Here is a 21,842-nt window from a genome sequence, read left to right as displayed (position 1 = left end):
CACTTTACAGTTGACTCTGAGCCCTCTCGACTGCCTACTTAGACACACACACCCACCAACCAACTAACCCTGAGACTCAATTAGGCGAATTATTGAAGTTATCTAATGACACCGCAGGGACCTGTGCCCCAATGAAACGCCCTAAGAATAGGTTAAAGCCCTCACTACCCCTAGGACAGATCCCTTTCCATTTTAATACTAGTATATATGTCTGCGCAGACTAAAGTTAACTGGCCCAGACACCCACATAGATTATACAAAGGATAACTATACATTCTTCTCTGACTCCCCAGGTGCACGCTGTAATGAGACATGGCTAGCTGTCTCTGTGGCTGAAGTTTTATCATATCTGGAGGAACACACACACAGTTCAAGTTCGAGCGGAGAATCGATCATTGTTTCCTCAGAGGGTGTATTAAATGATACTGACTGGGGGGAGTTAGTTAAATCACACATGGTCACGCGCCTAACTAGAGCAATCCTTAACGGTTATTGGTTGTGCAATAATACTCTCAGATTAGCCTTACCTGTTAATTGGACCGGTACCTGTGGTCTAGTAATTTTAGCCCAAGAACTACTAATACAACAAACCTCTGATCTGCCTGTATCCAGCAGACGTACAAAACGCTCCGCTTACTCACATAACGTTTACATAGATGCTATAGGAGTTCCACGCGGGATACCAAAGGAATTAAAGGCACAAGGAGAAATATCAGCAGGGTTTGCCTCAATACTACCGTGGATACAGGTAAACAAAAATGTAGCCTGGATCAATTATGTTTATTACCATCAGCAGAGACATACCAATCTGACCAATACGGCCCTTAAAGCCCTAGGAGAACAGATGTCTGCTACCTCTTTAATGACCATGCAAAATAGAATGGCCTTAGACATGCTGTTAGCTGAGAAGGGAGGTGTTTGCGCGATGTTTAGAGATGTATGCTGTACTTTCATTCCCAATAATACCGCCCCTAACGGTTCATTCACACAAGCTATGAATAGACTTGAAGCATTGCAGATAGAACTAAGAGCCAATGCAGGTCACGGTCAGTGGCTAGACAAGTGGCTACAGGACACGTTTGGAAAATGGAAGGAACTAATTGTAGCCTTTGTAACCATTGCAGCAGGTATTATTTTGTTTTTGATGATTGTCTGTTGTGTGATACCATGTATACGCTCTCAGAATTTTTGATATTAAGCTTGCTCGAAGGACCAGTTACATTTATGATTTATTTTACGTTTATGATTTGTCTTTAGATTATGTTATTACATTCTGTCTTTATACCATGTTATCATTTTATGATAAAAGGAGAGAACTGTTGTGATATTTTGATACCATGGTAGCATTTACAGGATATTGTTTTATAGTGATATTATACAGGAAAACTGTTACTCAATAAGGCCCATTTACTAGTTTTTTCTCTTTCTCTGTGACCCAAGAATTAATGTGTAAGAATCACAGGCTGGTACCTCAAGGTCGAAAATACCACAGAGATCACTTCCTTACTCCCATCCTCCCTTCTTTATCTCTTAGAAAAGGGTTTGTTAAAGGCCAGGTGGTTTGTTTCAGAATTCACTAATGAAAGAACTCTGTATTCTATGTCTAGGAGTGTATTTCGCTGGGATAATCATAAATTGTAGCTGAACTGATAAACTATACAAAGGATACTTCTTTGCTCAGAGGGCAGGAAGACGCTTCCTTATTTGGTTTGTACCGGTTTGAACTGAGAATCTGCTGACACACGAACCTTTTTCCTCTATATAAACTGTTGTATGATGAATAAACCTTTGAGTTGGTTTGGGAAGGCAACCTGAAGCAGTCTGTGTTTCCTTGTTCTGCCAAGCTACTCCCGACGTCGTAACTAACCTGCTGAATGGCATACCTGAGTGTTACTTTGAATAATTTTGAATCTTATAGGGTAAAGACAAAACTCTGCTTATAGGTGCCCACGCCTCGGAGGAAAACCCGATCCACGGATGACCCGGGATGGAGATTTCTTTCACTGTTCTTATTGTAACTATCACCACATGATTAATAAAGTATTCTGTTCAAATGCAGGTTAAACAAAGCTAGCCTTAGAGAACAGCAGTGATCCATGATGTGCAATTTAATTAGAGCTCTCCCACTGACTGCCTACCAAGAAACTTACTAATCTCAACCCTAGTCTTCATGCAGTTACTTGCAGTGGGTATTTATGCACTGAAAACCACAAGAGTGAGACAGGCAACTGTATAAACAGCAACCCCCTCGAGTCTAGGGATGTGCCCCCGAGACAACTGCTCTGACCACTTTCACTGCAACACTACCAAGAGTTTATGAATGAATCCCAAAGGAGAAACATTCCTTCATCCTACCAGGGAACGCTCCAATTCCTGCCTGTGCACACCAGACAATCAATGCCATCACTGTGGTATTAAAATCACCAAGTCTTAAGTTAAGGGAAGAGGCAGAGATTAGGTAGGGTTGCTTTTTTTGCCTTCTAAGATCAGCATTGTTTTTAGGAAATATAGAAGGACAGTGAGCAACATAGAAGTTGCTTTGAATCACGTTAACATCTCAAAGAATAAAAATCCCTCTCAATTTCTTATTAATTGCCCCTTATAATTTTAACAGCAGTGTTAGTTGAAACAGCACCAATATTTGCCACTTAGCAAGCTCAGAGGGTAAATGAACGTTTACCCTCAATTTTAATAGTCCAGAAATGTTTTAGAAAGATTTCCAAACGTCACTCCAAACAAATATATTGCAGAAGGATTCGTAAGGCTTCTCAACACACTGATGTTAAGTGAAAGCAAGAAATAGACATTTTAAGATTAGCTAACAGATTAGCTAACACTTAACTTCAAATTAAAGGGAGAAACTCTTCTTTCTAAATGCCTTTGTATGGACTCTGTTTGCATTTGTACTTTGGGAAATCATTAAAAAAGCTAGTTGGTGAAGCTAAGATACTGTTAAGCTACTATTACAATAGATGTTTAAGTCCTTATTTTTTTCTAGAAATAACATACACAGAGACGGATAACTATGTCATTAAAACTACTTAACTCTTCCTGGGTTCAGTGTTTCCCCTAAGGGTTAGAGCTTCAATGGACTCCCAAAACAGTGGAATCAGGATGCAACTAGAACACTTCTCCCAAAATTAAAAGTAAAATAGGCTGCAGCTTGCTTGGCTGAGGCACACGCTACACTCACCCGCTTCCTCACTCCAGAACAATGCATACCTGTTCACTGAGCTCCTTTAAATACTTTCAGGCTCTCCCTCCCACAGGTGCAGTCACTTACCGTTCTACAATGCAGAATCTACATCATCGCCAACGCCCAATGAGCGATAACGCTGAGTTGCTTAGCAACAGAACCCATACAAAAAAAGCGGAAGCGGACGTGGACGCGCTACTTGTATCTGCGTTTACCTGGCAAGTCAAGCTTTTCGGATCGCTTGCTGACAGTAGTTTTCCAGTTCAGTGTTTTCTTGTTACAGCTGTCCGTGTGATGGCTAAAATCGTGATGTGTGAGACGCTTGAGCTCTACAATATCCTCAATCAGTGCCGACGTGTGCCCAGACTCGCAGAGATCAACTACCTGTGTTTGATTGGTAAGAGAAAATCGGCCAGTACCAACATTTGTCTGGTTAGATAAGTCCTATGCTTAATTACTCTGTGTTGTCTATGGGTATGAGTGCTATAGCACATGCTTTTTGTTTCTTTAAGAGACTCATTCTCACAAGGTTTTGTTCACAAAGTCTCACCTGTGCAAAAGATATACCCAATTTTGTGCTGGATGATTTTATACTTTTATCAAAACCTTGCCCATTAGCGCAAAAAACAAAACAAACCCGCAGGCTTGATTTAGAGTAAAACGTAAAAAGTGTTCAAACATAAACATGACACTTAATGGATTTACTTGTAACTTTATGCAATATTATATTTTGCAATATAATTTATTTTCTTATTTCACCTGCTCCCTTTAGCAGGGGTGCCTCCAGTCTTTTTTATAGTGGTGGCCGTATGGGGGCCAACAAAAATATTGGGGTGGCACATTAAAAAACTGAATTTCCAGTTTTATTATGCTGTTGTCAAATATAGGCAAAATTACATATATCTAAAAAAAAAAAATATGAAAACCAAATAAGCTTGTGAGATTGATAATAATCTGTTTTAATTGATTAATTGATTGATAAACTTGATTCCGTTAGTTGTAACTTTGTTGAGTGTTGTATGTCTCTGTTCCAGATGCTAATGAAGTCGAAGATTACTACAGGAGTCACATCATAACTGCTAAAAATGCTAAAATGGTATGGCTATCATTGGGTCCACAGTTGACATGTGTCTGTGTGTGTGCGCAAAAACCCAGGGCTCAAACTACAAATTTCTCCTGTACATTTAGTCAGGCTTTAATCTTTCCTCTAAACTTTTTGCACACGACTGTACCAAAACTTTCAAATTGACTTTTTCCAGGACTCAGAGGGGACATTCCTTCTTCCAGAGTTTGTGGAGGTTGAAAGTATGCAGCATGTGGTGGTCTACGACAACAACACAAGCTCTTTACAGGAGCAAGGTTAGAGTGGTAAATGAGAGATTTCTTCAGAGCAAGTCCACTTTTATGCATTTTATTTGCATTGTTGTGCCAAAAGAAAACAACTGGTTTCCTGCAAACAAACAAAAATAAATAAATAAAATCTGTATTTCAGCCTTAAAAGCAATGCTTATTGTGGCTCTCTCCCTGTGATTACAGGCAGAGCAACTTCATGTGCCCAAGTGTTCGCTAAGGCTAGCCTCAATCCAGTCAAGATATTGAGAGGAGGCTTTCAGAGATTCTCAGCTCAATACCCTTTTTTGAGGACTGAGAAAATCCTGAACACCATCATGGTAGAACTCTCCTAAAACACAAACATTCCTGCCATCATTTTTTTTCATCAATTTAAGATTATGGGGGGGCCTGTCTTATCTGGAGCCAGGTATACAAATCTTCCATCAGCATTCAATTAATTGCCAAATTACATATGTTGCAATATAAGGTAACATAAGGCCAGTGTTTAGCGGCTACAGGGCAGTTTCTTACTCATATGTGTTCCCACATATCCAGCTAAAGTGAACTGATTCCAGTTTCTGCCTAAAAAATATAAAATGTGTCAGGTAATTATTGCACTGCCACCTTGCATGCAATAAGTTTCCTGTTTGCCACCTACTGGTTAACCTAGATGTTTACCCTTTTCCCAAAGTACTCCAGTTTCCTGTCATGGTCCAAAGACATGCATGTTATGTTAACCGGTGATTATAAATTGGCCTTCTGTGTGGATGGTACCATTGAGTATTTCTGTCACTCTGTTAGCCCCATAACAGCTGAGATAGGCTCCAGTCTAAGCAGTTTGGAGAATTGTTGTAATTGATTGTATATATCTGTGGGCTACCTCAGGAGCTGGAAAGCCTTAAGATTTACCCAGTGGAGATCTTAGCAGGACTGCTGTACATGGGTGATGAGAAGCAATCCTTGGACTCCACTCTTCTCAAAGACCTGAAAATCGGCGCTATCGTCAGCATCTCAGAGAGTAACACACTCGAGTAAGGCTGGGCTGGATATTGAGTATTAGAGAGAATAATTAACATATTGCTTTATAGATCTTATTTTTTGTTGTTTTTTACTCTTTTAAATTCCTTCAAATCAAGGTTCATGAAGGAGATCCATGCCTTGCTTATCACCCCTGTGGCTGACTCAGTGCGGTCTGATTTATATTCAAGCTTTGAAAGGATCTGCAATTTTGTTAGTAAGTTGTTCCTTTGCTTTCATTAACAAGACGTTTAAAAATCTGAATTTTATAATTTAATTCACAGAAGTCAGAAACTAGTGAATTATAGGTGTCTGAATTTCTTCAGTTGGGCAAACTCTAGAAGGAGAACAGAAATAATTATATAAATGCAGTTGGCTGTCTTAGTTCAGGTAAAAATTTCAAGATCTCAAACTAAAAAAACTGATTGCATATTACTCAAATTCTGAATTATTTTGTTATTAATATGTAAAAATACAACAGCTTCAAGACTGTCCATCTGAAAGAAATGCATCATGTATCATGAATCCAGAAGTCATAGCGTTAACTTAAAATCACAGAGTGTAACGTTAACTTACTGAATGTATTTTAAAAAGAAAATTATTATTTGAGGCAATGTGTATTATGCAATGCAATCCATCCACCACAAATTGTAATGAGTGATTTCAGATTTTTCTAATTTCTGTTTTTTTGTTGCTATAAATGTAGTAAGTGTTGCACAGAACAGGTGTTGCAGAGGGCTTTCTTGTTATCTCCTGCTTTCAGGTTCCCACATCAACATGGGCTCTCGTGTCCTGATAGTTTCCAAGCAAGGCAGAAGCCGCGCCAGCGCAGTGGCCATTGCATTTCTCATCCATTACCTCAAATACACACTAAAGGCAAGTTTGTTTCGTTCAGTTTAGTGGCAGTATGTGCACAAAGTGTGGCTCTTGTGTCCTCAAATGGCAAGAAAAACAATATATTTTCCAAAATGGCACCAAGAAAGAACTGATCCTAGTTATAGAAAGTACAGTAAATATAGTGCATAATGATGTTGGTTTAACTTTTTCAGGAGGCCTGGACGCATATGCTCAAATGTAAACCCATCATGAGGCCAAACACAGGTTTTCTGCAGCAGTTGTCCAACTGGGAGCTTCACACTTTGGGAACAACAACGACTGATTTTGTCTCAATCACATTTTTAACAAAAGAATTTTTTTTAGTCATCTGAACTCTGGATTCTGTATATGTGGCCCATGTAACATTTAAAATATTTGATATACCTACATTGACTGCATGCAAGTCTCTAACTTCACAGAACCTTGGTTTTTAATCCATCCATGCTTTTCCGCTTATCTGCGGAGAGGTCGTGGGTGCAGCAGACTAAGCAGAGAGGCCCAGACCTCCCTCTCCCTGGCCAGCTTGTCTAGGGAAACACAAAAGTGTTCCTAGGGCAACCAAGAGGTATAATTTCTCCCGCATGTCATGGGTCTGCCCCAGGGCCGCCTCCTGGTGGGACATGCCCAGAACACCTCACCCAGGAGGCGCTCAGAAGGAATCCTTGTCAGATGCCCAAACCACCTCAACTGCAATGCACAGGCAGCAAGCGGAGGGGGATACTAAGATACCTATCCCAGTCCACCACCTCTCATCAAAGCAAACTTCAGACTGGAACAGAGTCAAGACCCTCTCCAGGAGACTGGTTCCAGAGCCCAAGCTGTGCGTTGAGGTCAGCCTGACTATATCTAACCAGTACCTCTCAACTTCACGCACTAGCTCAGCCTCCTTCACCACCAGAGAGGTGACGTTCCATATCCCAATTGCTCGGTAGCCCGGTGATTGTTCTGTCAGGGTCTCCGCCCCTGCACACACTGCACCCTACCCCATAGCGCCTCCTGTAGGTGGTGTCCCCTCTTTGGGCTGTACCACTACCACCACTACCATTACCACCGGGGCTGGCTCCAGGGCAGGGCCCCAGTAACCCTGTAACTCTATCCTGGGCAGGGTGAACTGTTCCCTAGATTTCACACTCACAGGGGTTTTTCAATCGCTCTTTGTCTGGTCACTCACCCAGGACCACTTTGCCATGGTAAACCCTACCAGGGGGCAAAAGCCCCCTGACAACATAGCCCCCGGGATCCCTTGGACACAAAAACCCCTCTACCAAAATAAGGCAGCAATTCACGGAGGGGACAAGGGAATTGTATTTTAATTAAGATACAGATTAGGTTCATTCAGTATTAGTTCATTTAATATTGGATTGAACTGTTTAAATAAATACACTGAGATTTATTGGAAATGTTGAAAGTATTGAAATGTCCAGTGACTTTAAGTGGAAATTTGATCCAAAGCAATGAAATCTCCAAACATTCCCTTTCATCACAAAATTTTGGGTGTAATTTAAAGGATCAATTTCAAGTAAAAATGGTTAATAAAACTGTATTTAAATAAACTTTTCTAAATAATGAATTTCTCCATTCATTATTCATTACTGCCTTAAATGCAAACAAATAACCTTTTCACCATTTTTATGGATTTTTAAGGTTAAAAAAGCAAGGATTTCAATTTCAGGTGTTGATATAGTTTTACAATACACAAGGATAAAAAAAAAATGAAGGTAACATCTTTTTTTATTTTTTGCTTTTTTTGTATTTTGCAGAATTTAAAGGACCTGGTTTGTATTGACAAAGGTTGTTGATTTAGGTTCTTAAATGGCCCTGCCAGAGGCGCTTACATTATTGACGGTAACACTTTCCCCTATTTGCACAGTTGCACAACGTCACCTCTAAAAATACAGGCCACAGGCCAAGTGGTGTGCAATTTATAACCCTAGATTTTACCTTTCTGGTGAGAGAATGCCTTCTCTGTAAAATCCCAACTGAGTAGTAACATATATCCTAATTATCTGTGTTTCTGTAGTTTCTAGCATGGCTAGGATTAGATGACAGTTTAGGGTAATGTGGCAAACCCGGCTTATTAGCTTGGTTAGTTTGGATGGATAAAAAGCTGTTGTATTGCCTGAAAGATATAACTCAGGGCACTATTTCCTGATGTGACAAAGCGGCTCTAAAGATACTAGAGCTGATTGGCTGATAAGGGGTAACCGAAATGCCAGCCTGACATCTGATTGGGGTAACTAGTTACAAGCCTATGATTAACCGGATGGGACATTTTAAAAAAAATAAAAGCATACATTTTTAATCCTTGAAATTAAATAGTACTGTTGTTAGTGTAAAGTGGTTTTGGAGTGAACACAGTAATATATTTGGACTTTATAGGATTACTGCTATCTATACTATTTGGGGGGAAAAAAGATATATATGAAATTATTCTGTAAGCCACCATTCGAATACATTATGTTCATAACAGAGCAGCAATGAAATAAGTAAATGAAATTACAAATGAAGTTAAATTAAATTAAAACAAATTCATGTTAAAATAATAGACTTACAAATAATGGTGGTTTAAGCCAAACACACACAAACACACAGACACACACACACTATAATTACTGTGTTTACATAATGTGTGTCCTTCTACCTTCTGTTTTTATTTATTTATTCATTATTTTTTATTTATTTATGGGGGGGGGGGGGGGGTTGTTTTTGGGTTTTTTTGGACCATCGGTGTCAGTAACAAAAACTCATTGAAAGTACCCCATAAATCACTTATTCATTGGAAACTAAAACATAAATTAATAAAATATTAAACCGCAATTAGTTACATCACATTTATAATTATGTTTAACTAATGCCAATTTACGTATTTTATTATCCATCCGTTTTGAACTGGGAACGTTAAAATACCTCAACACCTTTATTGTGAAGGTGCTTGCAGGAAGTAGCGCCAGTTTATCTGTTGAGCTTTAATTCTGTTGGGTGGTACAACTGTTGCTCACTCGAGTGTGATTATTGACCAACTCCGCGAGGTTTCCTGATGCCAGAGGGAAAAATGTTGTTCAGTCCAGGTGGTTTATCTGAGTGCTTACGCGAATGGGAGGATTTAGAGAAGGACTACCAACAGATTCAGGTATTTTAACTAAATGGTGTGTCCACCCCGGTTACCCCTGCCCGGGTAAGCTAACAGTCGGGGGTAGGTGGGGGAAACGCACAGGCTACACAATGAGGGGCTCGCCTTCAGCAGCTCAAGATAACTGTCTTGTGACAGCCAAGAGATGCACAAAATGTCATTGAAACTTAAGCTTAATTCCTGCGAGGACAACAGCCTCTTTTTTTTTTCCTCCACCGTGACAGCTGTCACACTGTTAAAGGAAGAACCTCGGGGCTATGGGTGTTGGTTTGTTGTTATCGTTGAGAGCTTAGATCCGTTACAGTGCACATATATTGATATAGGCCTGGTTGTCGTTTATAGGTGTGGTGTTAATATATAACTAAATGGCAGGCACTGAAATGCGTATGTCACTTGTCAAAGGAAGTGTTCAGGTTCTAAACCAGCATCAAGGTAAGAAAAACTACATTTAAAAACACAATTGTTGGAGCAATATACTGAATGTGAATTTTGGTGTAACTGGAAATTTTACATTTTAAAAAGGCGAGCATTTTAACTGCAAGACAATGATGCAAACACATAAAATAGATTTTATATATTCAGTCTGTCTTTGCTAAGATTAATACATTGAGACAGAGTTTTTTGAGTAGGTCTGTTTATGCTAGTAAATGTAGCACAATACACAAATATTTTTCTAGGTAACTTGTCTTACCATGTCAATTTACACATCATATTAGAGCAGCTGTGGTTTGGGTGGTACAGTGGGTTGTCTACTAACTGGAAGGTTGTTGGATCAATTCCTTTCAAAGTATCCTTGAGTGGGATACTGAATACCAGATTGCCCTTTATCAATATGTGTGTGTGAGTAGTAAAATGCAAAGTAGTAACTGCTGTCTGCAGTTGTAAATTCTGCGTAAAATTGCATCACTTTCCGTCATATACAAGAGGGCACAACCATTTCTCTGTCTCTTGTGCAATTCTGATTGCTCAGTTCTGGGAATTTGCCACAATATGAAGCCAAGGAGGTAAAAAATTATTCCTGTGCCCAACTTTTACAGAATCAGTTTACAGAAAAATTGGCAGTTAAAAGTGTCTCAAACTTGTACAAACCAACTGTGATAACCAGTCACATGTTTTCTGGAAAGCAACATACTTATGTCTGATTATACCTACCTCAAATATATAGTTAAATAATTAAGGTACAATAACTTATTTAAATGCTTTGGAAGCTAGACAGATTTTCTCATGTAATCATTTAAAATATCTATGGGTTAGGGTTAGAATCCAAGAATCCATTAACAATAAATCCATGATTATTACATGATAACCCATTTAGCAGCCTGTATTGCAACCATTAAAGAAAAACATGCAACAGCATCAGAGTCTTTGGTTAATTTTAATTGCCCCTTGGGGGATAAATAAAGTCTTTATGATTCTGATTCTATTTTGTTAAAGCTTTGGTTGGTTTTTATCTTTTTGTGCCCATCCTACCTTGCAGATTTCATCATAATTAAAACTTTTGCATTACACCATACATATTTATATTATCCTCTGGATTTTTTTTTTCTTTTTAACCCCAGGACACCCATCGTCTATATAAACAGAAACTTGAGGACGTGACCAAACTGCAAGACAGCTGCTCAAACGCTATCGCACGTCAGAGGAAGAAACTGAAAGAGCTCACTGTGTCCCTAGAAGAGTAAGTATTGATCAGAAATGAGACAAGATAACTTGAAATATGTGTGTGTGATGTTTTTGTAAAAGCATTTGTGTCATCAGCTCATTCAGGATACAGAAGCCCAAAAAATGAATTGGGTAGGAATTTATTCTGGCTTTTTAGTAGCTGGTTGTTTTCAGGGACTTTTTTCCACTTTCTCCAATATTACCAGACATGCTTTTTAAAGAGTAACTGCAGCTTTTTATGTTTAGTTTTGCAGTTCAGTATTAATTGGCATTTAAAGAAGCTTTGTTTCTTTTTAAAAACTTCAGCTGGGTGTTGGAAGACTTTGTGCTCTACAAAAAAACATGAACTTAGTATGACAGATATGGTCAGTGGGAGTATAAATGCAAAAAAATGTGAGGACTTTAAAAGTCAAGTAAGAGTTATATTTGAATGTACTTCACGTAATACTTTCTTCAGATACTAAGGGTTCATAATTCAGACTTTTTAAGTTCATGGATATATAAAGCTGGGATAGGTAGTCATTTTTGGCATCACTGAGCAAAAAATTGATAATCTTTCAGCATGTTATAATCATGTGTGCTAAGGAGGATATTAAACTCCTGCACCTCCACTGAGTTCTCAAAATCTAGCCTGCAATAGGAGGATCTGACCAATTGCAGGCATTTTCCGAAGGAGGGCATTATTATGGATTATAACTGCCACAACAGAATCACAACCTACCTCGTCCACAAACTGGATCTAAAATTAAAATTGACTCTGTGAACATCTTCCTACATGCATGAAACCTAACAATTGTCCTAACAAATCTTTTTTTCCATTAGATGCAAATCAAATTCTTCAACAGCCAAATTAAGTCCAGAGGAAGAGGATGCCATCGCAGAAATCGAGGACTCCATCAAAGACAGAGCACATACTTTCTTTGAGATGGAAGCATTTCTCCCCAAGAGGAATGGGTATGATTCTAAATGAGAATGATAAATAGCTACAATTTTCTTTGTCCAAATGGAAGTAAACAAGGAAAATGTTTAAAGTAGAGATGGCACGATACCACTTTTTTATCTCCAATGCCGATATCATAAATTTGGATATCTGCCGATACCGATATGAATCCGATATAGTGTGGTTTTTAATCAATAAAACAGTTTTTTTTAAATATCTTGCTGCATTTTGTATAAGTTCATACTCAAGTTTAAATAAACAACAACACTAAAGCCATTCTGTTATACCTGTATGCAAAAAATACACTGCACCCAAAATATTTCATAGTTCAGCAATACTGATCAATCTAATAAACTTAAACCTACTCCATCCTTCCTATTCTGGTATTTTAAAGAGTACTTAGCAGAAATATTAAGCAACCTAACTAATAGGGTTGCAAACTCCCAGCAAAAAAAATAGGGAACCACCCCCCACCCTCCACCTCATGATGCTTAATCGACGTAATCAACTTTAATTTGATGCAGTGTGAAAAAAAAATGCACAGAAATAAATTATTTTTCAAGAATAATTAAATAGATTCAACATCTTTCTTCAACAGAACTGCAGACTGCACAGATGGTACCTTCCCAAAGGAAAAAGTACTATAGCTTACTAGGGTATATTAGACTTAACAGTTACTATATACAGTAATGGACTTCTATACATTTTACATCAGATTAAAACTTTGGGTGTAAGATTCAGATAATTATTTATTAAAAGCTAGACATTTTAAATGAGAATAAGAAAGAAAAGTATGTCTTTGTGCCCCCTTTTCCCTGTTAATGCCCTGTCGGCCCCCCTGGCTAAACTTTGCTAGATCCGCCCCTGCACAGTTACCAGCGTCAGCTACGTAGAAAAAGATCCTGGTGTAGAAAGTAATATTAAATAAATTCTAACAACAGCTGATCAAGCTTAAACGTGCTGCTGTTGTTCAGCCGCTGGTTTCCTCTTTCTGGTGCAAAGTGGGCCAAAAACAAAGAGAGACGGACTCGCGACAGAAAAGCCGATCAGCTGATCATTAAGCAGTTTCATTATTGAAGTAGCAGCAGGAGAGAGAGAGAGAAGAGCCAGTCGCTCCATATATCTGTTGTTAAGCTTAACGTGGGAATGCTTTACAAACATTCAGAGATGAACTTACACACTTGATTTACTTCTCTCTGGGATCACTTCCTCGGAGATGAAATGCCGGTTTGGTAGCGAGGTTACAAATACACACAGCCGCTCTATCAGGTGACGCACGCTGCTCCGACGTGCTACGGTTATGGGCCGAGTTACGCCGTGTCGCGAGTTTTGTGAGGTGCTTTTTGATATTTAATGGATTGGATTACATTTTTTTTTCTCTCCTATATCCGATCCAGTAATTTACGTCAGTATTGGATCGGTCCATCTCTAATTTAAAGTGGATGAGTTTTGCGTTTTAAAAATAAAACATATTTATATAAGATTTGAGGACATTTTGGATAACTAATGCCTCTTCCTGTTTAGGTTATATCTCAATCTTGTTTTAGGAAATGTCAATATAACACTCCTCAACAAACAGTCAAAGTAAGTCCCGTATAAGGGTCATTTTCTTCTTCTTTCAAACCTAAAAATGCCTCTTAAAGTGCGGCCACATGAGCACCACAATAATAATCATTTCTATTCTTTCATGAAACAGATTTGCCTACAAAGACGAATATGAGAAGTTCAAACTGGTCCTCACTGTCATCCTCTTTGTATTCTCTTTTACGTGTCGCTTTTTGTTAAGCTACAGGTATGATTTCCCACACCTCATTACTGTTTTGTTTCTTTTGAGTTGGTTTTCATGAAACTTGTGGATGATGTTGTCAGCTCGCTCATTATTGGCAAATGTTTGTAGCAGCAAGTAGTAAATGTTGAATTCTCTGCAAATCCACTACAGGTCCCATGTTAATGTATAAAGGAAGATTATCATCATCATGTTTGTTGTTTTTAGAGTCCTAGACGCCCTGTTCAACTTCCTGTTGGTGTGGTACTACTGCACTCTCACCATCCGGGAGAGTATCCTCATCAGCAACGGCTCTAGGTCTGTGACCATTTTATTTCCTCTGTCTCCACTGTTTTTCTTTTAATGATAATAGGAGATTATATGCAAAGGCTTTGCGATAAAGCAGGGCATTGTCAACTACAGAAGGCCTTATTCTTAAGCCTTTCTGTAACTACTGTATGTGACCAGTTATAATGACTATTATATATTTTGTTTGGTTTATCTTATTTATGAGATGTTATTTTCTTGTTGGTATCCCGTCTGTAATCCTTCAATCTTCCAAATTGTTTCAGGATCAAAGGCTGGTGGGTTTTCCATCACTATGTGTCAACCTTCTTGTCTGGAGTCATGCTCACTTGGTGAGTGATGTTTTTGCACTTTTATCACAGTTTTAAAATTATTCAATGATACAATAACTGTTTGCATCCCTGCTATCGAAATCCTTTCCGTTTTAAATGACATACATATTATGTGGGTGTGCTTTGTTTTTATGTCCTTGTTGACAGGCCTGAAGGTGCACTCTACCAGATGTTTAGGAACCAGTTTCTAAGTTACTGCTTATACCAAAGTAAGAGACTGCCCCTGTTTCATTGACATGCTTGCAGTATGAGTTGTCAGGTGATGATTTTGGCTTGCAAACTCTTAAAATGAAGCTGAGCCTACCTAGCAGAACTGCATATTTCAATTTAAGGATTCATTCAGGCCTAAATTATCCAGTAATTTACAACAAATGCAAACAAAAACTGAAAAAAAAGAAAAGCATAGAAAGCATATTTTTCCCATAGTCATTTAAATATCTTGTGGGGACTCGATTCTCATCATGGGAAGCATCATAAAAGTGCATAAAAGCTGTATCTGTCTCTTAGTATAGAGACCGAAACATTAGATCAGGCACCTGGAATGTGGAAATGAATGCACTTTAATAAAGAATTTTGTACAGTTAGGGTTCTATATGCACAAGCCTCAATCAGGAAAGCTACATGAATGTACTCATTCTGATGTGTTTCCTGCATGCATGTCATTCTTACACGGTTAAAATGTGTAAACTGTTGATAATATTCAAAGTAGCAAGTCTGTTTGTGGTTGGTCCTCGTCTCACTTGTGTCACAAGAAAGAGAAGTGCATGTATGACTTCATTGTTGGGCAAGCTTAACTTCTCTTAAAAGGAATGGATAATTGAAAAATAATCGCTTCTGGGATTTGTAGGATAATTATCTGTTCCACCTTTTGTCTTGGAACAAAAGGTTTCATTCAGTTCCTCCAGTACTACTACCAAAGTGGGTGTTTGTACAGACTCAGAGCACTGGGAGAGAGACATAATATGGACCTTACAGTGGGTGAGTACACCAGCTTGTTATTTATATTCATAAATGACTTTGAAATAACGCAAGCCGAAGAGGAAGGTGGTACAGAACAAGATAAAGCATGATATATTTATCTGGCTGATCTTGGCATCTGACTTCAGTGTGTTACAGGTGGTACATTTGGTAATTTACTAATAAATTTACTGAATGATAAAGGTATGTCTGAGGCAATGAAAACAGTTGAGATTACATTTTAGCATCACCACCAGGTTGGTTATGCTGCCTGACTAAAAAGTTTAAGCCAGAAACTGAAGTTCCCAGACTGGCCACTTGAGGCAGGCTTCAAAAGCAAGTTTTCACAAAAAAAACCATTTGTTCTTTATGGATTAGTGCCTTTTATCTGATAAATAAGGAGTTTTGCTTCAGTTTAGGCGAGTGAAATTCTCTATGTTTACATTTATTTTTGCATTGTAGTGTTTAACTTTTTATCAATGCAGTTTACTTGCTTTAACAGATAACTTATCAGGGTACCCTCACATAAAAAGACAGTCATCTCTGGATCCTAAAAACGCTAAATGGCCTGTATTTGTTTAGCGCTTTTACTAGTCCCCCCCAAAGCGCTTTACACACCCAGTCATCCACCCATTCACACACTGGTGGAGGCAAGCTACAGTTGTAGCCACAGCTGCCCTGGGGCAGACTGACAGAAGCGAGGCTTCCATATCGCGCCATCAGCCCTTCTGGCCAACACTAGTAGGCGCTAGGTGAAGTGTCTTGCCCAAGGACGCAATGACCGAGACTGGCCGAGCCGGGGCTCGAACCGGCAACCTTCCGATTACAAGGCGAACTCCCAACACAGTGTAGAGTCCAGAAACCAAGGGGTGATTTGATTGACATGTTGGCAACTTGTTCAAATGTAAAATGTTTAACTTGGCACAAACAATATTATGATCCCTGTACTACCATGTTTGTACATGATAAGTATTTTTAAATCCCAGTGTCTCATTTACTTATTAACATCTTATTTTATGTCAGCTGTGTACTATGTCTATAGTCCTCCTACACACATGCATCGTCTCAGCGTCTCTCTTATACGAGTGCCTCTCTTCTCTCCCCTCTTTGTGTTCAGAAGGTTTCCAGTCCTGGATGTGGAGAGGCTTGACCTTCCTCCTGCCCTTTTTGTTCTTTTATCATGTAAGTGGCTCTTTTCTCTTTTCTGTAATACTGTGAACTCTTTACTAGATTTTTCTTTTTTTAAACACTAGATACTAAATTAGAAAATTCTTGCAGGAACATGTTTTAGGACATTTTTGACTGTTAACTATTTGTTCTGTTACAGTTTTGGCAGCTTTACAACAGCATAACACTCTTCAGGATGTTTCAGCTCCCAGAATGTAAAGAGTGGCAGGTTTGTACACCAGAGCTTTCACAAGTTTGTTTTTTTTAATTTATTTATTTTATAAATGAGGTCATTAAGCAAAAATTACATGAAAACAGATATTTTAGTGAACACATCCTCATAAAAGGTATACATTTTCTGTATTTAGAATTATTTGTGTGTATTATTTTTGTTTATTTTGCTGCGGTCTAGGTTTTCATGTGCGGCTGCTCTTACTTGGTCCTCTTCATGGGAAACGTCTTCACCACGCTGGCAGTGGTTTACCAGAAATACATGAACAACCAGGACAAGTCTAAAAACGTGTAAGACAGTAATCCTTAATGAGACGGCTTCTCCAATTCTCCAAAAATTCCATCCTATATATGGAACGGTAAATTCATATAATTACAATCACTTTATGTTTTCTTAGGAGGAGCATGTGGTCTCTATTATTGTCCATGTGTTTACATATACAGCTTCTTCTATTAATTTGCATCTTTGAAGTCCCTTTCATTTCATATTTCTCCAAATGTTGGTCAGACCACCATGTTAAAGTATTGTCACAATGACTTACTTAAAAAGAAGTAATCAGATACTTTGTTGGTCTTAATAAGTTACACTGTGAGATCGTTGGGGCAGAATTATCTGTCTCTCTTGGTTAAACAGCTTGTTATTTACATTGTATTTATTTAGGAAGCTCTAAAGTTTCTCAATCCTGAGCTGCTTTGTGTCTTAGCCTTGGAGAAAGTGCATTGCTGAATAAAAAACACTCCGCCATCCTCCACGTGTTTTGGGTTTTAGTACTATGCAGGGCTCATAACACACAGTGAAATATTAACTCTTTATTATGCTGCACTATTGTCTCTGTGTACATACGTGCCTCTAACGTGTCTTAGGTACAATTTCATCCTGTAGTTCTGTTTCTGACATGTACTTTTAAACATTTTAATGTTTTTAATTTAACATTTTAATTGTAACAAGTTTAAAGGTTTTATCACTTAAGTTAGGTGCATTTTTTTTCCTTGAATGATTTATATGACAGTGTTAAGTCACTTAACAAACAAAGAATGAAAGTGATCAAGTGCAAGGTACAAATAAATTTTCAGAAAGCTTGGAGAACTATTGCTCACAAACACTTAAAGAATAAAATCGTCTGGCTCCTGGAAGCAAAAAACAAAGGATGGTTCAAGACTGTTGCAAATTTCTGTATGCTATAAAGCAAAAGGAAGCTCTCTTACCTGAAAATTGAAACTGATTGCACATTTTAATATGGTGACAGCAATGGTAATGTTAAAGTGTACAGCTGTTGTTTGAGAAGTTTTGTTTGGTACTGCAATACCTAAACTGGCCACAAGATGGAAGCACTGAATTACACTAACTGATGGTGAACACACTGGACCCAGCTGCAAAAAGACTGTATACATTATTTTATTTTTATCTTTTTTTTTTTTTTTTTAATTTTGGACAACACACCCATCTTTTGAGGTGTGATCTTTCTGTGCCTTCTGGGGCTGAACTGTTGTTTAGGTGCTGTCAACACAGCCACATTGTTCAGAATCAGTGCTTTAGGTGCAACACTGGACTCAGAGATAAAGAGTAATGTCGACAGTAGACTGAGGACTCTTTTCATCATTAGTCTGGCTTCTTTAATGCTAGTCACATGAAGATCATCACTGATAATGCTCCTTTTCAGGTAAAGGTCATGCTGATGATTTGATCTAGATTTGGATCTTATCCTTGATTTTGAAAATGGAAAAATGGAGTGGTTTAATAGAAAAACATGTTCTGTCATATATATATATATATATATATATATATATTCATTCATTCATTCATTCATTCATTCATTCATTCATTCATTCATTCATTCCAGAGTATACTGATTATTTTTAATGTAGGGACATTTAGAAAACCCTGAAATCCCAAAAAACGATCTTGTAACCAAAAGTAAAAAAAATTAAAAAGTAGTAGAGCCACTTTTCCATTGCTTTATGATTAAAACATGTCCACAGCAGAACCAAAGAGCCAGGGCACGAGAAATAAAGGCTGGAAAGAAATTTGCACGTAAGATCAGAGGGAATAATACCTGAAATTTTAAAAGAAACTACCCTTGTTCCTGATTTATTACAGTAAAACTCCCCCACCCCAGTAAAAAGTCTTAGATGAGTTAATGCTGGAGGGCCAGTGAGAGCGAGGTTGTACTGAACAAATGGGACGAGGAGCAAAGTGAATGGGGTGGTAGAAGGAGATGAGGGGAGGAGGGTTGGGTATTCTCCCAGCCTGCATTTCTTTCATCTTTCTCATTAAAGCTGAAGCAGTAGGGGCCATCAAGAATGAGCCCAGGGACATGGGGATTGGGGACTGAGCCTGAGCCTCACATCAGGAGGTGGAGGAGGTGGGAGGAAACAGCCAGCGCAAGCAGACGGCGGCCATGTCAAACCTTCACCTTAAACTTAACCTGCCTTCCTTTGGGGCCCAGATAAAGACCTCTTATCTGTGCTCACCTTCTCTCCCGGCCTGGGAATGGCTAACAGCTGCAGAGAGGCCGAGGGGGCGTCTCTGGTTGAGTAGGTCCGAAATGCACAAGCTTTCTCTCAGGGACTGTATATGAAAGAGGAGGGCAGCCCTGATGAGCCTCCATCTGGGAAAGACTGATTAAAAGAGAGGCGAGGAGAGGAAGTAGTTCATGACAGAAGGGTTGATTCTGAAGAAAAAGGCTGATCCACATGGGGTCTTTAACTGGAGCGTTTCCAGTGATACTCCCATGTTTAGGTTTATGGTGTTTAAAGCCTGTTTTTTTGTTGTTGTTGTATTTTCTCCCACAAAGTTTATTTCAGGTTATGGGTGGCTGTAGCTCAAGTGGCAGAGTAGGTCAGCCACTAATCAGAAGGTCGGTGGTTCGATCCCAGGCTGCCTCCTGGCTGCATGCCAAATATCCTTGGGCAAGATACTAACCCCATGTTTGCCTACTGGTGGTGGTCAGAGGGCCCGGTGGCGCCAGTGTCTGGCAGCCTCGCCTCTGTCAGTGCGCCCCAGGGCAGCTGTGGCTACAACGTAGCTTGCCATTGCCAGTGTGTGAATGTGTGTGAATGACTGAATGTAGTGTAAAGTGCTTTGGGGTCCTTAGGGACTGAGTAAAGTGCTATACAAATGCAGGCCATTTATAGTTTAGCTGTATAGAATTTATAGTTGCAGATGTTTGATGCTGCCAAGAAAGTAGTTTAAGTTTAGCTAGCAACAGGCCACCATCACCAAGACTTTAGAGAATAATCACTTCCAGCCAAGCAGAAAGTCTGGTTTTGAAAAATGGAAGTGGCTAAAACCACATTCCTGCAAAGGCCACTGGAGGCTAGTGAAAATGAGCCAGCCCCCACTTACTCACTTTCATGGTAAAATGCCCAACTTTAGCCATGCAATATATTTTTATATCCTGGATCAAGAAGCGTTCATGGACTTGTCTATTTTCCCCCTGTGTACTTTACAGAGGTGGATTTTATACCTTATCCATTTGGAAATTGTTAAGGCCAATGCGGTAAATAGGTGTTCTGACACATACAATTAATACTCTACAGATACTATGAATGGGGAAACTATCGATAAAACAGAAGTGTTCTGTCAGGGCAAGCAAGGCAAGCAGTGCTTGTCCAGTTAAATCTGAAAGTGAAATAAAAGTCAAAGTGAAAGTGATCTCTCTCTCTTTACGTTTCAAACACTGTTCCATTCCAAAAGATTCTCTCATTACATTCAATCATTTTGTGGCAGCAGTTAGCAGTTATTGTAGCTGGAAGAGAACTTAACTCTGCTTGTCTATGATTCCACTGAAATCTGTAGTCGCTGGAATTCATGGGCATGTCCAAGTCCTACCAAAAGCTTGAGCTGGACAAGCTAAACGGTCGACAGTTTGTTCTGGTTATTTGCGCATGCACAGTATAGACAAGCGTCTGATCTTGAAGACTAGTGTGTTACAGCTCTGCTTTTACTGCTCTGAGAACAGTTACAATCTACACATTTTGCAGAAACTGAGCTAGAATTAACAAATAAAATGCCCCCTGGTTTAACATCACAAAATATAAGTTTTCTGTTACTAATCAGTTTGACCAACATGTGTAGTGTAAGAAACTTTAATAATTTCTTTAGCATGTTAGGAAGGAAAGCTTTGATGATAGGAAGGAAACACAAGGCTCCTGCTTTTACCAGTTAAATAAATAGACAGAAAAATACATGCAAGTTGAACTGGTGCAGGCTCAGCCAGCACTTTTAAATGAACATCTGTGAGAAATCACTTGGTTGACTGAATAGTTCAATTTTTTTATTGTTTTTAATCCCCTTGTAGATTTTTATCAGTTAACAATTTCATACACTGCTCAAGATTGTTTATTCAACAGTTATTTTATTTCAATATATTTTTGTTAGTCATAACTTAATCCTGTTATAGCCTATATAGCTCATGTCAGCCACCACAAACATATGATTTTGTAGAATATGATGCATTACTGGAGATTAAATAGAATGTAAAGTATTTAAAATTTGTTCCTTTTTAAACATCTGCACCAGAAATATTGATCCATATAACTCTGAAAATGGGTAACATTTTTAAGTACTTTACTAGTACTTAGCTAGTAGTACAGCTATCAGTGAATATTGTAATGATAAATATAGAACTAATAACATTTAACAATTCTTCAGCCACGCCGAGTACAGCATTAATAAAAGCAAGCAAAGCACTGGTAGAGGTTTGGTGTCTGCTTGGCTTTCTGTAACTGCACACTGCTGAAGACCAAAAACATTTATTAGTCTGTTAGTACTAATTGCCAGTTATCTGTGTCTTCACCCTGCACCCCTACATCCTATGGATGGAGCTTGGTAACCAAGCGTGCTAGCGTTAGCTGATAATAAAACTACAACCTCTCTTCTAAATAATGGCCACTAATTATCACTCCAAAATAACAAGTCCATCAAATTC

General features: G+C 38.6%; 2 protein-coding genes across 2 annotated transcripts; both read left to right on the top strand.

The window, feature by feature from the left end:
• Positions 1-3,252: 3,252 nt before the first annotated feature.
• styxl1 (serine/threonine/tyrosine interacting-like 1) lies at positions 3,253-7,949 on the top strand. The gene is made up of 8 exons (XM_005916113.3): positions 3,253-3,593; positions 4,231-4,292; positions 4,456-4,555; positions 4,733-4,866; positions 5,414-5,559; positions 5,665-5,762; positions 6,309-6,421; positions 6,595-7,949. Exons 1-8 carry the CDS (start codon positions 3,293-3,295, stop codon positions 6,751-6,753), a joined length of 1,113 nt encoding a protein of 370 aa, XP_005916175.3. The 5' UTR covers positions 3,253-3,292; the 3' UTR covers positions 6,754-7,949.
• A 1,423-nt stretch (positions 7,950-9,372) lies between these two features.
• tmem120aa (transmembrane protein 120Aa) lies at positions 9,373-17,658 on the top strand. The gene is made up of 12 exons (XM_005916110.3): positions 9,373-9,551; positions 11,111-11,229; positions 12,036-12,167; positions 13,678-13,737; positions 13,850-13,945; positions 14,147-14,236; positions 14,491-14,556; positions 14,704-14,765; positions 15,442-15,534; positions 16,631-16,695; positions 16,841-16,909; positions 17,093-17,658. Exons 1-12 carry the CDS (start codon positions 9,459-9,461, stop codon positions 17,204-17,206), a joined length of 1,059 nt encoding a protein of 352 aa, XP_005916172.1. The 5' UTR covers positions 9,373-9,458; the 3' UTR covers positions 17,207-17,658.
• The last annotated feature ends 4,184 nt before the right edge of the window (positions 17,659-21,842 follow it).

Source organism: Haplochromis burtoni, unplaced genomic scaffold (genome assembly GCF_018398535.1).
Source record: "Haplochromis burtoni strain Fernald_Lab_line unplaced genomic scaffold, NCSU_Asbu1 Contig_17, whole genome shotgun sequence".
NCBI lineage: Eukaryota > Metazoa > Chordata > Actinopteri > Cichliformes > Cichlidae > Haplochromis > Haplochromis burtoni.
Note: the sequence above shows the minus strand (reverse complement) of the source record. Positions and strands in the feature narration are given on the sequence as shown.